General features: G+C 55.7%; 1 protein-coding gene across 1 annotated transcript; it reads right to left on the reverse strand.

The window, feature by feature from the left end:
- Positions 1 to 4,264: 4,264 nt before the first annotated feature.
- On the reverse strand, positions 4,265 to 5,846 carry LOC123075095 (tyrosine decarboxylase 1-like). The gene is made up of 2 exons (XM_044497773.1): positions 5,270 to 5,846; positions 4,265 to 5,176 (listed from the first exon to the last, which is right to left on the reverse strand). The coding sequence occupies exons 1-2, from the start codon at positions 5,771 to 5,773 to the stop codon at positions 4,265 to 4,267; spliced, it is 1,416 nt and encodes a 471-aa protein (XP_044353708.1). The 5' UTR covers positions 5,774 to 5,846.
- Positions 5,847 to 17,227: the final 11,381 nt, after the last annotated feature.

Genomic DNA, 17,227 nt, shown 5'->3' on the forward strand with positions numbered 1-17,227 from the left:
TGCATATTGCTGTTACAAGAACTTTGTGATTTAAACATGATAAGGACTGGTTCAAACATACTGTTTAAGCCGGCCCTTGGGGACTACAGGATAAGCCAGACTTCTTACATATATTACTAAGCTGATCTTAAGTCTACAACATATTTCATCATAAGCAATAGACTTGGGGGCTGGTATGGTAAGGATAAATAAAGTACAACAAAGAAGAGTTATACCTCAGTTTTTTTGGTGCATCTGTTTCACCATGTCAATTTCCATTTCACGGTTGCTGTGCACTTGGCTCATATAGCCAGAGAAGATTTCTCCAATACTCATGTGAGTATAATCAGTGACATCCAGTTTAGCCTTGCGGCAATCCAGAAGTTCTTCCTTGGCGGAGCACTTGGCCAGCACGGTTGGTCTTCCCGGCTCAACAAAGCCGGTCTTGATGATTTCGACATCGGGGTCATCTGTCTTGGCCGGGCTAGGGATCTCCGGGTTTTCAGAACCATCAATGGCTTGCTCGACAGGCGGATCAGCAGTAGCCGTTGGAATATCGTGGGCTGGTTCAGGCGGCGGCTCATGAATGGAGGTGTCAGGAGCAGCCGTTCCGAGCTCCGGTTCATTTAAGATCGGCTCTTCGGCCGGCTTGTTCTTCTTCGCCCTTTTGCTGGGCTTTGCCTGTCCACTCCATCAAATCAAAAAGTCAGTACAAGAGTAGAAAATTGAAATTAACACAGGATAAATAGGTTATCATTAACCTGGAGCGGTTTTGAAAGCCGGCAAATTGGACTGCATTGATTCGCCGGAGGAAGGAGAAGTTCCCTGGAAGTTTGAGTCGGAAGAATTGAGTGGTTGACGAGTAAGACCGGCCAGGGGATAAAAGGAATTTAAATCGGAGGTGACCTCGTTCTGACGTTTCCTTGGTGTATTGGGCAAGCCGGAGGAGAGTTCCGCGTCTTTGTTTGTCCGGGTCTGCCTCCGGCTCTCATGAATCTGACGCTTCAAAAGAAATTGAGGATCTTGGTAAGCTAAAGGATGTGAAAATCTTACTTTCCGGGTCACTCTTCGGACTTTTTGTCTTGGCAAGGGCTCGGAGTCAGAGGAAATGATAGTTACCTCTTCAACCGCTACGTGACTCGCTCCTGTATCCTCCTGAGGATAATCAGTGTCAATAAGATAGTTAAAAAAGGAGCCTAGAGAATCAAGAGCTACCTCTGACTCAGAGGTATCTTCTAAATGAAGCATATCTGAGGCGCTAGGCTTATTCCCCTTCTTCCGGGCAGCGGCTTTCCTGGCGGCTTTCTTAGCTTTTCTGGCGTTCTTTGCAGCTTCATGATTATACTTGACCTTCCAAAATTCGTCATCAGCTTGTGAATTACAACAAGAGTTTTTTGAGTAAAGGCAAAATTGTCAAAGATTGGAAGTAAAAACGCTTAAATCAGTGGCTTACCGCTGGAGCCGGGTTAGCTTTGCAGAAAGGTCTTAAACCTACTTTGCCACAGTTTGCCAGGCTCTCATTCAGGAGCGACTTCGTCATATCATCAATGACATCTTCAGGTAGATCATCAGGGCTGTGCCGCAGAGGATCATTCTTTTGGCCTGTGTAATCGCACATCAAGCCGGGGCGGCGGCTCAAAGGAATAACCCGCCAGGCAAGCCAAACCCGGACCAGATCAATGCCATTTAAGCCATTCCCCAAAAGAGCCTTGACTTTACTCATGGTAGGGGCAAGTTTTTGGCGTTCGGCAGGAGACAGCTTATCTGGCAAAGGGTGAGTGGACTCGAGGCGTAGGGCACGAAAGCCAGGCAGAGAGTTCTCATCAGTCGGAGAAGTATCTTGACAATAGAACCACGTCTGGTTCCAGTCTTTAGGGTGACTCAGTGGTTCGGCATACGGGAAAAGACAGTCTGTCCGTCGCTGGATTGAAATCCCACCAAGTTCCAAGCTAGGCCCATTGGCACGTTCATTCTGGCGGTTTAAATAAAATAATTCCCTGAAGAGCAGCAAGTTGGGTTCCTCTCCAAGGTACACTTCACAGAACACTTGGAAATTGCAAATGTTAGATACAGATTGGGACCGATATCTTGAGGTCGGAGATCGAAAAAGTGCAGGACATCTCTGAAAAACTTTGAGCCGGGTGGAGAAAAGCCCCGGTTCATGTGATCAGTAAAGACGATGACTTCCCCTTCTTTGGGTTGAGGTTTTTCCTCTGTTGGACCAGGAGCACGATAGGACATGACTTCCTTCGTTGCAGATAGCCGGTCTTCACAAAATCAGCAATGGTGCTTTCTGTGACGATGGATTTGACCCAATTGCATGTAACGGGTGATTTGGGTGCTTTCGGCGGCATTTTTAAAGATGGAAGCCTACGACAAAATAAAAATTTCCGGTTCAAATTTAAGCCGGAGAGAAATACTTCAAATCATACTCGAGATGGCAGCTTATAAACGGGGCCTAATGGCGTATGGCTAGTTATGTCAGATTGTTTAAGCCGCCATGAGCAGTTAGAGTTATTTAAACCGCCGGGCGTGGTTGAAGTTATTTATTGAGCATCTCAAATTAAAGCCAGTGGTGTGAGCCGCCATGGTTAAGTGGATCTATCAAGATACAGGCATCGACTAAGTGTACAAAAACAGGTTTCACAGGTCGCAGTTATTAATTTGGATCAAATGGCTGTTCAGAAAAGAAAATATTATAGACCTAAAAATCTAGTGCAGATGAGCTCGTGAGTTCTAATGAGGCCTCTGAACTAGAAAAAGGGATCTACTAGCGTCTGCCATGGATGCGAAACAACTACCGCATGAGTTTAGCACTTCTTTTAGATCAAAGGAGGATGCAATGAAGAAACCATGGAGAATCTGTGATGAACAGCGAAGAACACGAAGGAACTCGCAAGCCCTAATGCGGATCTGAGGTGCGGGAAGACGAAGGCTTACAGCTGCAGATCTACTGCGGAGCGTTGCCGCCGTTCTCTGGATTGATTCAGGTTGATGCAGCGGCTGAGGTCGACGAAGACGAAGTACTCTGCGGCGGCGGCGGCGGCGGAGCTCGAGCAGCAGCGGAGTCGCGAGAGGAAGAAGACGACGGAAAAGGGGAGAATGAAGAAAGACCTAAAGTCGTGCCCATTTATAAGGAGAAGACTGACAGAGTCGGCGCGAGAAACGAGGAGGCTGAAACATGGTTATCCAGCTACTCAGACGCCTCGATTTTCGGGATGGTCATTAAAGATAAGGATCCGTTGGGATATGATTAAACAAAATATGAATTAAATAGAAGTTGGCATCACGGCGGGTTATCATGAATCCAGAAGATGACGTCATGGCGGGTTATAAATTTTTGCACAGGCAGAAGGCAGAAGACTTTTTCTTAAGTATTGAAGATTGACATGAACCGGTTCAAATCAATCTGGGGCCTAATGTTGGGGACATAACTATTAGGTATGACCCGCCCAGGTGGGGGCCGGGTTATACCTATGTAGACTCTTGAAGCCCAAGACCAGATTTGAAGATGGCAGTTCCGTTGAGGGCCAAAAGCCCAAAGGCGACTTAAGGCCCGTAGTGACAAACCGCCATAAATGACTTGTATTGTGAGGCAAGATTTACTAGTCACCGAGCCAGACACTGTTTATGAGCCGGCCGGGACTCTGTAGGCCGCGGGGCGTCAACCCGTGTATATAAGGGGACGACCCGGCGGTGGCTTAGGGCAAGTAACATCAAATCGAGAGCCAGGCATAGCGGATTCGCTCCCTGGTCATCGAAACCCTAGCAATTGCACCTCAACTGGATTAGGCTTATACCTTCACCATAAGAGGCCGAACCAGTATAAACCCTTGTGTCCTTTGTCCCGCATTAACCCTTTTAAGGTTCCTAGTTGCGATGGCTCCACGACTAAGTCCTTTCATAAGGACATCTGCCATGACAATTCCACGACATACCCCAATTACATTGATTCCAATGTTATTTAAATAATCACACAGGAGGACTATGATGACTCAAAAGTATAGGGGATCAATCGTAGTCCTTTTGATAAGTAAGAGTGTCGACCCCAACAAGGAGCAGAAGGAATTAATAAGCGGTTTTCAACAATATATTCTCCGCAAGTGTTGTAAGATTGTTGTAACAGATAGTTCGGTCAAACTTGATCAAACTTTACAAGGTTTGACTTCAGTCGAACTTAATATGCGAGTAAGTAAAAGCGGAGGGAGTATATGTATTTTTTTACCCTTTGGATCTGTTCCATTAATTTGGTGCTTCATGAATTCCATGTTCTCAGTATTTTATTTCAGCGCACGTTCCGTTCGTTTTGGAGTGCGCCGACTTCCTCGGCCTTCTTCCGGACAAGCTCCCACGTGTCTTGGACGTGCCGCATCTCCGTCATGGCTCCGCCCACGGCCATACGGATAACAAACTTGCCGTCCACCACGAAATGCGTCATGAACGCCCGCCCGCTGGCGTTCACCGCCACGAGCAGCCTACGGTTCAAGCCATCAACAGCATCGTCGTCGCCCTCGTGCCTTGGACGGAGGCGGAAGGTCACGAGGGAGAACCTCGTCGGCGCTACCACCTCGAACCGCCCGTCCGCCTCCAGCGCCTGCTCGAACCACTTGGCCATCTCGACGTGCCGCCGTACGTACGCCCGCATGCCCGCCCCGCCGTAGCGGCGCAGGACCGACCACAGCTTCATGGCACGGAACGGCCGTGACAGCGGGATCTGCCAGTCCTTGTAGTCGACCACGCCCGCGCCTGCACTTTCTTCTGTGATGTTGCTGAGGTACTCTGGGTTGGTGGACAGCGCGGTGGTGAGCGCGGCCGGGCTCGCCACCCACAGGCAGCAGCAGTCCATGTTGGTGAGGAACCACTTGTGCGGGTTCATGCTCACGGAGTCCGCGAGCTCGGCGCCGTCGATGTGATGCTGGAACTCGGGGCAGATCAGGGCGCTGCCGGCGTACGCGGCATCGACGTGCAGCCATATGCCGTGCCTCCGCGCCAGCTCGCCGAGGTCCCGCACCGGGTCGACCGCGCCGAGCCCGGTCGTGCCGACCGTGGCGCACAGGTACAGCGGCACGAGCCCGCTCGCCACGTCGGCCTCCACCGCGTCGCGGACGCTGGCCGCGGTGAGGCCGTAGCCCGACGCCGCCGACGTCCGGATGACGCGGAAGTTGGACCGCGGGATCCCCACGATCCTCGCGCCCTTCTGGAACGTGCAGTGGCTCTGGTCTGAGGCGTAGACCACCAGCCTCAGGATGCCTTCGTGGCCGAGCCTGCTCAGCGCGCGATCGCGCGCGGCCGCGAGCGTGCATACCACGGCCTCGCAGGTGCTTCCGTGCAGCACGCCGCCGCCGCCGCCGAAGAAAAGGAAGCGGTCCGGGAGGCCCACCAGCTTGCCCATCCAGTCCATCACGACGCCCTCGAGTTCGGTTGCCACCGGTGAGGCAGCCCGCGTGAACGGTACAACGTTGAGCCCGGTGGAGAGCGTCTCGCCGGCGAACCCGGCTGTACTCGCGTTCGCCTGGAAGTATCCGAAGAACTTGGGACTCTGCCAATGCGTCAGTGCCGGGACAATATGTCGCCATACCTCCTCCAATATCACATCCATCTGCTCGCCATTTTCGGGCGGCGCGTCGGGTAAGAGCGTACGGAGGCACCCTGGCATGGCCTCGGGCTGGACCGGATACGTGTCGACGTCGCGGTAGTAATCGGCGAGGAAGTTGATCACGGCGCACGACTCCCCGGTGAAGGTATCGGGGTTCAGTGAGGATAGCGCGTCAAATGGCGCTCCACCCGTCGCCATGGTAGTATCTGCGCTTGCTAAATCCGCGGGGTTCGCGTACAGGTCAGAAGGAAACGGGTTGTTAGCTACTTTGTGATTGGTCTCAGGCTTCTGGAATGGTTACTAGTGTGCGCATCGTGCTTATATATAGTAACCCCTCTGTTATCAGATATATATAGTCAAATATAAGCTCAATTTTGTACCGGATCGGGTCATCCTATTAGTAAACCCATTTGGATGGATTTTTTTAAAGTACACCTACGACGTATCATAGTTTTGTAGAAGAGAAGCAAAATTATGTACAAGAAGATTGAGCACTTTTTTTTTGCGAACAAGAAGATTGAGCATTTTGCATACAAAGGCTCAATCAAGCACCCACTCCAAACACCAACAAAAAAAACTATGGTACAAGAAGATTTGGACGGCTTTATCATATTGGGATATTCTTGATCGATTGGATCGGATATGTAGAAATCTTTTTCCTTATGATAATGGATCTTCAAAAAAGGGACTTTGTATCAACAAAGTTTATATTTCCATTTTCATATTCTAACTTTTGTATGAATCGGATGTATATTGTCGGAGTAATGGGCCACGGGTAGCCTAACCCGAATCCCTGAACCTTTCAAGACATCGGGGCCGGCTGCGCTTCTCAGGACATCAAGATGAAGCGCCGCCTTCTGATGGCCGGCTGGCCCAAGCGGTCGGCTGCTAGAATGCGGCACCAAGACGGGCCGACTCCTAGCAGGCGGCCTCCAGAGAGGCCGGCTCCTAGCCGTCGGCCCGCGGCGCCCTCAAAGTCTGCGCCTCCGTTAAAAAGACAAGACAGTGTGTGGCTACAGTATAGTCCATCACCCCCACGTCCAGGGCGAGGCGCGGCCGCAGTGCCCCGTACAGGCGGAGATCTCCGCACGACGCGGCACTGTTGCCACTCCGCCTTTGACGTCACTCCTGTCCGGCGGTGCCCTGCCCCCACGACGGCCTGTCGGTACGACCTGCAGGCGGCGGGCCCTACCAGGCAGCGAGAGCCCGGAAGACGGCGGAAGCCTGACCAGTCGGACCTGAGGGAGGCCGGCTTCCAGCAGGCGGCCCGTTCCTTCCTCGGGGCCCGTGCACCATTAACCAGATGAGGCACGGTGTGGCTACAGTGATCTCCCACCAGGCGGCGGGACTGTAGCCACGCTCCCCTGACCAAGCATGCGCCATTAGCATCGCGGCTACAGTAATCAGCAGCCGGCAAGACCCACGAGCGGCGGGAGCGGCCTGTCGGCTCCGTACCAGACCAGTCGACGGGGCCCACCAGGCGTTGGGCCCCAGCAGCCGGCGACCAGAGACACTGACAGCTGGGTCCTGCACCCGACCAGATTACCATTGTACCCCTGGGGGGTAGGCCTATATAAACCCCCCAGGGCACCCATGCAAAGGGTTCCGAACCAGTTAGAACTAGACTCACACATAGAGAGAGGAGAGGGCGAGCCCTGCCTTCTTCCACCTCTAGCATACAGCTCGAGGAGCACGATTGTACTCACTTGTGCATTAGTGATCATGCGGAGACCCCGCAGAGCAGGACTAGGGGTGTTATCTCCTAGGAGAGCCCCGAACCTGGGTAAAGTGCGCCGGCGTTCGTGTCTACGCCTCATCCCGCTTCCAGGCACCGGCGACGTTCTACTCGCTCCAACCATGATAAGCCATCCATTGGCATATGTCGCACCCAACCCCCGAATTTGGCGCCCACCGTGTGGCGAGGTGCACCGTCTCCCGGAGACCTGATCTGGACGGGAACCTTGTTCCTTCCTGGCGAGCACAGCCAGCCCGGCACACCAGACGGCGTCTGCGCCGATGCGCTGCACGGCGCAGAGGTCGCCTGTGCGGCGAGCTGCCTCGCCGATCTTGTTGGCGAGATTCGCCTCTCTAACGAGCCCGCATCTGATGCAGGCATAGAAGGCCCCGAGAGCTGCCTCGTCAGCCTCCTCTATCAGCTCCATGTCGCCAGCGAGCCTGCTGTGGACTTGGAGTCGGTTGGCTCCACCGACCCGATGCTTGTGGACTCCGACACGGCATCGCTTGATGCATTCCCCACCAACGTGGTGGTCTACGACGAACCGCTTCCTCGCGCGGACGGCGGCGGCAGCACCGTCATGGAGGTGCTCGTCATCAGCCACGGCGAGCACTCTGGCGGAGATGGCCAGGATCCGTTGCAGGCGGCGATGCAAGACCTGACTACGCCCATCCCGGAAGACGCCGACGCTGAGACGCGGGAGGCATGCTGTGTCCAGCTCGTCGAAAGCGCCAACCGGCTGGCCAGCATGAGACGCCTTTCGGAGGCCTACCAGCATGAGATGGACCGAGCCATCGGCGGCACGCCGGCTCCTGGTGGGCCTAGCCGCATTGGCCTGATGCGGCAGCGTGGCGCGACCATCGCCAGCGTGTTTGGGACAGATCGTCCCGTCTACGCCACGCCCGCAGAGAACATACGAGCCGCCCAGGCGGCAGCAGACGAGCTAGACAAGCTCGAGGGCGACGAGCGTCGCCACATGACGGAGCGCGTCCAGCAGGTCCTAGACGCGGCTGCTGAGCAGCAGGAGGCCGGCCGCCGCACTGAAGTGCCCAACCGGCGAAACGATGATCCGCCTCCTCGCCGAGATCAGAGCGCGACATCTCGGACGCCGACTGGTGGCGTCCGCGGGAGAAGAGACAAGGAGCCGGCTGCCAGCCGCAGCCGGACTCGCATCACTATCGAGCGCGACCAAGACAGCTGCCCAAGAGCAGTGGAACGACGGGATGACTGTCCACCTCCCCCTCGCAGGGAGAGGCGCGCTTCCCCGCCGCCTGGTTACCACCCGACACTCGGCGACTGCCTTGGCCGCCGGGAAGGAGTCGGAGAGAACGACGCCCGCCACTGGATCGCCTTGTTTTGGCCCCCGCATCTGAGATGAGCCCTTCCCCAAAGGGTCCACGCTCCCGAGAGATACGCCCAAGTACACCGGCTCAGTGAAGCCGGAAGACTGGCTGGTCGACTACTCCACAGCCGTCAGCATCGCAAACAGCAACAAGCGCGTAGCCGTGAAGTACGTCCCGCTCATGCTCCAGGGCACAGCTCGGACATGGCTGAACAACCTGAAGCCCCGCACCATCAACAGCTGGCTCGATTTCACCGAAGCCTTCATCCGCAACTTCACCAGCACGTACAAGCGGCCGCCCAAGCCTCGCCAGCTCTCCTTATGTGTCCAAGGCCCCAACGAGTCGACTCGCGACTACCTCACGCGTTGGGCCGAGCTGTGCAACTCCTGCGAGGGCGTGCACGAGGTGCAGGCCATCGAGTACTTCACTACCGGGTGCCGAGAAGGCACCCTCTTCAAGCACAAGCTTCTCTACGACGAGCCGGCGACCCTCGATGAACTACTGATCATAGCAGACAAGTACGCCACGGCCGACTCCTCCATGAAGGCGGAAATCCAAGTTGACACATCTGGCAAAGTGGCTCCTCAAGCTCCTCGGACTCCGGCTGGCGATACCAGTCGGCGTCAGCAACCGAATGACAACAAGCGCAAGGCCACGCAGCCGGCTTCCACAATCCGGCAGGTGGCGACAGTCGAAGATCAACAGCCAAAAGGGCAGCCTCCACCCAAGCGTCAGAAGGGCGACAAGCCCAACTGGCTGCCTGCTTTCTCATACGAGCAGACTCTTGATGCACCCTGCAAGTTCCACAGCGGCGCGAAGCCGTCCAACCACACCACTCGAAAATGCCACTAGCTCACCATGATCGCCAAGGGTGATGGACTCCTGCCTCCTCCACCTGCCAGCCCGCCGCCTCCTCCTCCCCAGCAGCCGGCGGCTCGGCCTATCGGCGTAGTACAAGATGAGTATCCTGAAGAGCATGGAGCTTATGTCGTGTTTACCAGCGTGGCCGATGACAAGCACAGCAGACGGCAACGGCAACAAGAAGTAAATGCAGTAGCATCAGAGACCCCCCGAGTTCATGCATTGGTCCGAGAAGCCTATCAGTTGGAGCAGAGCTGACCACCCGGAGGTGATGCCCTCTCCTGGTTCTTATGCTTTGGTCTTAGATGCCACCTTCGCAACAGAGAAGCGGGCTGCTCGCTTCTCCCGAGTCCTGATAGATGGCGGCAGCAGCATCAACATCATGTACCGAGATACTATGGAGAAGTTAGGAATCAAACAGAGGCAGCTTCAGCCCAGTCGGACTGTATTCCATGGCATAGTTCCTGGCCTTTCCTCCTCACCAATCGGCAAGACACAGATAGATGTCCTCTTTGGGGACAAAGATCACTTCCGACGAGAGCCAGTCTGGTTTGAGGTGGTGGACCTTGAGAGCCCCTACCATGCGCTACTTGGCCGACCTGCTCTGGCCAAGTTCATGGCGGTCCCCCACTATGCTTACCTCAAAATGAAGATGCCGAGCACCAAGGGAATTCTGACCATAACAGGAGACTACAAGAAGTCGTCCGCCTGTGCGGCAGATAGTAGCCGACTAGCCGAGTCCCTTGTGATTGCAGCAGAGAAGCGGCTCCTTGACCGGGTTGTGGCAATGGTAGGCAAGCAGTCGGAAATGTCACCCAACCCCAAGGAGTCGGAAGCTGAGGGCTCGTTCAAGCCGGCAAAAGAAACAAAGAAGATACCCTTGGACCCGGAGCACCCGGAGAGGCACGTTGTCATAGGTGCAAACCTCGACAGCAAATAGGTAAGCGAGCTCGTCGATTTCGTCCGTGAGAATCGGGACATCTTTGCATGGTCTCCCAAGGACATGCCGGGTGTTCCGACGGATTTCGCCGAGCACAAGCTACATGTCCGACCTGATGCCAAGCCAGTCAGGCAGCCCTTGCGCCACCTGTCAGAAGAGAAGAGAAGAGTTGTTGGAGAGGAGATAGCCCGGCTTCTAGCAGCCGGCTTCATCATGGAAGTGTTCTTTCCAGAATGTTTAGCCAGCCCAGTCCTTGAACTGAAGAAGAATAAGCAGTGGCGCATGTGTATCGATTATACCAGCCTCGACAAAGCTTACCCCAAAGATCCCTTTGCCCTGCCAAGAATTGACCAAGTGATAGACTCCACAGCCGAATGCGAGCTGTTGAGTTTTTTGGATGCATATTCAGGTACCATCAGATCAAGCTGAACCCGGCCGACAGGCTGAAGACCGCCTTCATCACACCATTCAGAGCCTTCTGCTACTTGACCATGACGTTCGGCTTGAGGAATGCCGGCGCCACGTTTCAACGTTGCATGCAGAAGTGTCTCCTCAAGCAACTCAGCAGAAACGCCCATGTCTATGTGGACGATATTGTGGTGAAGACGGAGAAGCGCGGCACGCTGCTAGAAGACCTCAAGGAAACCTTTGAAAACTTGCGCCGATTTCAAATCAAGCTCAACCCGGAGAAATGCGTCTTTGGAGTACCAGCCGGCTAGCTTCTTGGCTTCCTGGTCTCATAGCGTGGCATAGAGTGCAACCCTGTGAAGATTAAGGCCATCGAGAGGATGGAGGTGCCCACCCGACTGCTGGATGTGCAAAAATTCACCGGCTGCTTGTCATCCATCAGCCGTTTAATCAGTCGGCTGGGTGAGAAGGCTCTTCCCCTGTACCAGCTCAGCAAGAAGACCACTTTTTTCGAGTGGAACGATAAGGCGGACGAAGCTTTTCTCCAGCTCAAGAAAATGTTGACCACTCTGCCTGTCTTGGCGTCTCCGACTGACAAGGAGCCCATGCTTCTCTACATCGCCGCCACCAGCCGGGTGGTCAGCACAGTCATAGTTGTAGAGTGCAAGGAAGAAGGCAAAGCACTACCAGTCCAGAGGCCGGTGTATTACCTGAGTGAAGTGTTGTCCGCCTCCAAGCAGAACTACCCCCACTATCAGAAGATGTACTACGGCGTGCATTTTTTCGCCAAGAAGTTGAAGCCATACTTTCAAGAACACCCAATCACCATGGTCTGCACTGCTCCACTTGCCGAGATCATTGGATGCCGAGATGCTTCAGGCCGAGTGGCCAAATGGGCCATAGATTTGGCCCCCTACACCATCTACTACCAGCCTCGCACCGCCATCAAGTCACAAGCACTGGCCGACTTCCTCGTCGACTGGGCCGAGACGCAGTACCTTCCGCCAGCGCCAGACTCCACTCATTGGCGAATGCACTTTGATGGTTCCAAGATGCGCACCGGTTTGGGAGCTGGCATCGTCCTCACCTCTCCCAAAGGCGACAAGCTCAGATATGTGCTACAAATCCACTTTGCCGCCTCCAACAACGTTGCTGAATACGAAGCACTCATTCACGGGCTCCGGCTTGCCAAGGAACTCGGCATTCGCCGGATCCTGTGCTATGGTGATTCTGACTTGGTGGTCCAGCAGTCGTCAGGCGACTGGGACGCCAAGGACGCAAATATGGCGAGCTACCGCTTCCTTGTACAACAACTCAGTGGATACTTCAAAGGGTGCGAGTTCCTCCAAGTGCCAAGAAATGACAATGAGCAAGCCGATGCTTTGGCACGGATTGGCTCTACCCGGCAAGCAATACCAGCCGGCATCGCCCTGTAACGCCTCCTCAAACCATGTGTCAAGCCATCGCCAGAGTCAGATTCCATCTTCGCGCCGGCTCCCCCTGAAGCAGTCGGATCCGACATGAGGACCCCAGCAGCCGGCGCGGGGAATTCGGCAGGCGGCTCGGGGACTGCAGCAGCCGCACCCGGCTCGGGGACTTCAGAACCCGGCCCGGGGACTGCAGCAGTCGGCCCGGGGACTTCATCGATTCAGCAAGCGGCAGCCGACTCCAACCCGCCGCCTCCCGGCCCAACCGCCCTCGTGCAAATTACAGTTCTGATAGTCGAACAAATAGCAGCACCTTCATGGGCTCAGCCCATCCTTAACTTTCTGGTGAACAAAGAGCTGCCGACTAATGAGATCTCGGCCCAGCAAGTGCAATGCTGGGCAGCAGCGTACACCATTGTCAACAGAGAACTTGTGAGGCGCAGTGTCACTGGTGTGTACCAGCGGTGCATGGAGCCGGAGCAAGGCCAAGCAATCCGCAAAGATATCCACCAAGGCAAGTGCGGTCACCACGCGGCTTCAAGATCACTTGTTGCAAAAGCTTTCCGCCATGGTTTTTTCTGGCCGACTGCTCTAGAAGATGCCAAAGACTTGGTCCAGAAGTGTAAAGGGTGCCAGAAGTTCCGCTCCAAGCCACATTTGCCGGCTTCTGCACTCAAGACTATCCCCATTGCCTGGCCCTTTGCCGTCTGGGGCCTGGACATGGTGGGACCGATCAAGACAGCACGCGGTGGCATGACTCATCTGCTTGTCGCAGTGGACAAGTTCACCAAGTGGATAGAAGCAAAACCAATCAAGAAGTTGAATGGTTCGACTGCTGTGACTTTCATCTCCGACATCACCATCCGATATGGCATACCGCACAGCATCATCACCGACAACGGCACAAACTTTGCCAAAGGCGCCTTTTACCGTTTCTGCGCGACGCATGGCATCTGACTGGACCTAGCGTTCGTTGCCCATCCGCAGTCAAACGGCCAACTAGAGAGAGCAAACGGCCTCATTTTGTCCGGCATCAATCCCCGACTGGTCGAGCCTCTGGAGCGTTCGGCCGGTTGTTGGCTCGATGAACTGCCGGCCGTCCTCTGGAGCCTGCGCACAACTCCGAACAAGTCAACCGACTTCACGCCTTTCTTCCTCGTCTACGGTGCCGAAGCCGTCATCCCGACGGACATAGAATTCGACTCCCCTCGAGTCACCATGTACACCAAAGAGGAGGCAAAAGAAGCATGAGAAGACGGCGTCGATCTGCTGGAAGAGGGCCGGCTGTTGGCACTCAGCCGGTCCACCATCTACCAGCAGAGCCTACACCGATACTACAATCGGAAGGTCAAGCCAAGATCCTTCCAATAGGGAGACCTTGTGCTCCGGCTGATCCAGCGAACAGCCGGCCAACACAAGCTCTCGGCACCTTGGGAAGGCCCCTTCATCATCATCAAAGTTCTGGGCAACGACTCCTACTACCTGATCGACGCTCAGAAGCCCAGAGCACGCAAAAGAGATGACTCCGGCAAGGAGACAGAGCGGCCATGGAATGCAAATCTCCTTCGGAGATTTTATAGTTGATGCAGTATGTACCATGCTACCTTTTGTATTAAGTATGAAGACTCCGGGTCCCCCGAGAAGAGCTCGGGGACTGCCCTCTTTTATCTATATGATAAGTATTATGCCTATGAATGTGTTATTTCATTATTCCGCCTGGCACCGGGTTCGACCAGTCGGCCCGGGGGCTCGCCGCCTTGTGCTATGTAGTGCTTCCTGCAGCCGGACAAGTAGTGTGTTGGCACTTAAACCTTCTTCTGCAAAGGCCGCAGCTCGCGCAGCGACTGTCCGGCAGGCAGGGGTCAAAGGCAGAAAAGGGTGCCCACATGAAAAATGGCTAAGGACCAAAAAGCATGTACATAGTTCAAGCCAGCTTCCCGCCTCACCGGCCGGCTGCCGAGCAACCGGCCGACCGACTTCTACTTAACTTGCTAAACGCTCTAGTCAGCTAAGTACTTGCCTTCCCGAAAGTGGCTAAGTACTTGACCCAGCCACAGTCCGCAGAGCGTTTGTTCGGCTGGCAAGACGGCAACTGAGGGAGGGCGGCAAAGGAAAAATGCCAAGGAGCAGAAAGCAAGAAGAGATAGAACTCGGCAAAAATATTTACATATCAAAAGGCCCTTGGCCAGCATTCAACAGAGTTTGAAATACACCCTGCGGGTGGAATTGTGCAAATTTAACAAAGTTTGTCGAGACTGGTAAAACAGGAAAAGTAAAGATAAAGTTGGCAGCCTAGGGAGCAGCTGGGGGGCCAGCTAGTTGGCAGAGTCGGTGGTGCCAGTTGGTGGAGTGGACGGTCGGTCGGTCTTCGCTTGGTCGCCTCCAGCAGCAGTCGGCGCGCTCGAGCGCGGCTCGTTGTTCGAGGCGCGGTCAAGCTGAGGCTGGCCGTCCGCTCCGACCTCTGGCGCATCTTCTCCGCTTTCCTCGTCCTCCTCGCCTTCTCCCTCGTCGCTGGAGTCGATCACCTCGGCCGAGTCCTCGTCGTCCTCCAGGTTCAGCAAAACGACTCTGGTGGCGCCTCGAGGCCATTCTTAGTCAGCTCCGGGATGAAGATGATGGTGTTGGTGTACTCGGCGGCCGCCGCCCGCTTGACAAGGTCACGCTCCACCGCTACCAACTCCTCCTGGGCTTCCTGCCGAAATGTGGTCAACTGGGCTTGATTTAGCCCAAGGTACCACGCCTTGATGAACTTGAGGGCACGGCGTGCTCCAGCCCGGGCCGAGGAACCCTTCCAAGCCTCAAGGCGGCCGGCCTCTACCTCCAGCCAGTCGGTAGCCCGACTGGGAGTGCGCGGAGCCGGCGTGTCTGGCCAGAGGGCGGAGATCGCCTGGGCCCCGACATGCTGAAGACGACGCAGCATCCGATGAGCCGGCCGAAGGCGAGCCTGGATGCTGAGAAGCTGCTCGCTAAGGGTGCGGGGGGCATCGGCAGCGATCTGTGCGCCCTCCACCCTCCGTTCCCCGCGATAAGGCTTAATGGCCTGGTTGGCGGCGCCGGAGTGGCCAGGGAAGAAGTCTACGCGAGCAGAAAGCAAGTAAGGCAGAAGCCAGAAGCTAGAAGCCAGCCTGGTCAGCAGCCGGCGGCTCAAAGAAAGAAAAAAGAAGAAACTTACCATCAACCATGTCTTCAATACTACTGAAGCCGGCAGTCAGCTGCGTCTCTTTGTCGGCCCAAGCAGAGCGTTCGGTCTCGAACTCGGCGAGGAGATTGGACTCTTTCACCTCCGCCTCCTTTTGAGCCTTCTGGAGAAGCTTCGCCTGCTCCGCCAGTTGCGTGACCAGCCGGTCATGCTCCTCGGCCAGCTTGTTGTAGTCTGCCTCCTTGGCATGCAGCACGGTGTTGGCTTCGCCCAGCTGCTGCTGCAGGGCGGCATTGGCCTCTGCAAAAGTAGTAGAAGAAAAAGACGTCAACAATCAACAAGGAGAGATACAATTGCCAGGGAGATCCGGCCCGACTGCTCAGCAGTCGGCCCGAATCTCGGGGACTACAGCCCGCGGGTGCGCCAGCGCGCCCCCACAGAGAAAGAGGTTATCAACGATCGGCAAGGAAGGAATGCAGTTGCCGGGGAGATCCGACCCGACTGCTCAGTAGTCGGCCCGAATCTCGGGGACTACAGCCCGCGGGTGCGCCAGCGCGCCCCCGTGGAGAAAGAAAATGAAGAATTACTCCGGCTTTTCGACAAGTCGGCGGCCCGTTGGTCCAGCTCCCGGACATTGGAGTTGAAGGAGGCTGCGTGAAGGTTTTGATAATCCCTTAGTGAAGATATTAGATGACGTTAGCACTCGGAACTTGTCAATTAAAGTTCCGAGCCGCCTGCTCAGCAGCCGGCCCGAAACTCGGGGGCTACACCTAGTGGGTGCGTTGACGCGCCCCACAGAAAAGTATAGAAGTATAAAACGAAGAAGTAAGGAGCATACCTGGATGGCCGCTCACGAATCCAGGAACGCCTTGTTGCACTGCTTGACGGCGTCAGCCTCAGCTCGGAGTTTGGCCTGGACGTCAAGGACCGCCTTGTTTAAGGCTCCTGTCCCGCCTCCCCGCACCCAGTTAGCGGGCGCGACGCTGGTCGCTTCGGCATCTGGAGCTTATGAGCTTGCGGCGCCGGCTTCCAGTGGTCGTGGCGCTGAGGCCGCCTTAGCGAGACGACGACGCGTTGGTGTGAGGGCTTCAGGAGTCGGGCCCGTCACCACCGCGTTTCCAGCTGGTGGCGACAGCGGGGCGGCCGGCTGCTTGTCTCGCGCCCCCACCCCTAGATGGCGGTGGCGGTGGCACGACCACGTCTGGCATGGCGACATCGCCGCCCTCGCTCTCCATGATCGGGTACTCGTCACCGGCTCCCCCAGTCGGCGCCGCGAACTCTGGTGGAGGTGGCGTGGAGTTCAAGGGAACGACGAATAGCGGCTCTTGGCGGCGCGTGGCTTCTTCAAGCCGTTTCTTTGCTGCGGCGTCAGCCTCGGCCTCCGCCAGCTTCTTTAGCGTGACGACCTCCGCCTTGTCTACCTCTGCCTTCTCCAGACGGGCGGCTTCCTGCTCCTCGCGCGTTTCGCTCCTGCGCCTCCCGGAGGTTGGCGGCTGGATCGATTCGCCGGGTGGTGGTGGAGGTCTCCTCCGACCCATTGACGGAGGCGGCGGCCGACTTCTCAAGAGAGAGCGGGGCCCTAAGTCAAGAAAAGTAAAGCGAAGAAACTCAGACAAAATCTGCAAGGAAGAAAAGCACAAGAAAAGATACATACGCCGACACCATGGGAGGCGCCTTCGGGAGCTTCTGAAATTTGGCCGCCTTCCCAGCAGCCTCCTTCCGCCTGGTCGCAGCGGTCGGGTTCTTGGCCTTCTTCGGCACACTGCCAAACAAGGCGGCACCTTGTTTGCGCTTGCGCA

The sequence above is a fragment of the Triticum aestivum genome, chromosome 3D, assembly GCF_018294505.1.
Source record: "Triticum aestivum cultivar Chinese Spring chromosome 3D, IWGSC CS RefSeq v2.1, whole genome shotgun sequence".
NCBI classification, from domain to species: domain Eukaryota; kingdom Viridiplantae; phylum Streptophyta; class Magnoliopsida; order Poales; family Poaceae; genus Triticum; species Triticum aestivum.

Excerpts from the sequence above, each read along its gene's own strand:
- LOC123075095 (XM_044497773.1), bottom strand. The coding sequence starts at position 5,773 with ATGGCGACGGGTGGAGCGCCATTTGACGCGCTATCCTCACTGAACCCC. Across the intron at positions 5,177-5,269 it reads CCGTGGTATGCACGCTCGCG|AAGGGCGCGAGGATCGTGGG; the intron begins GCCGCGCGCGAT and ends TGCACGTTCCAG.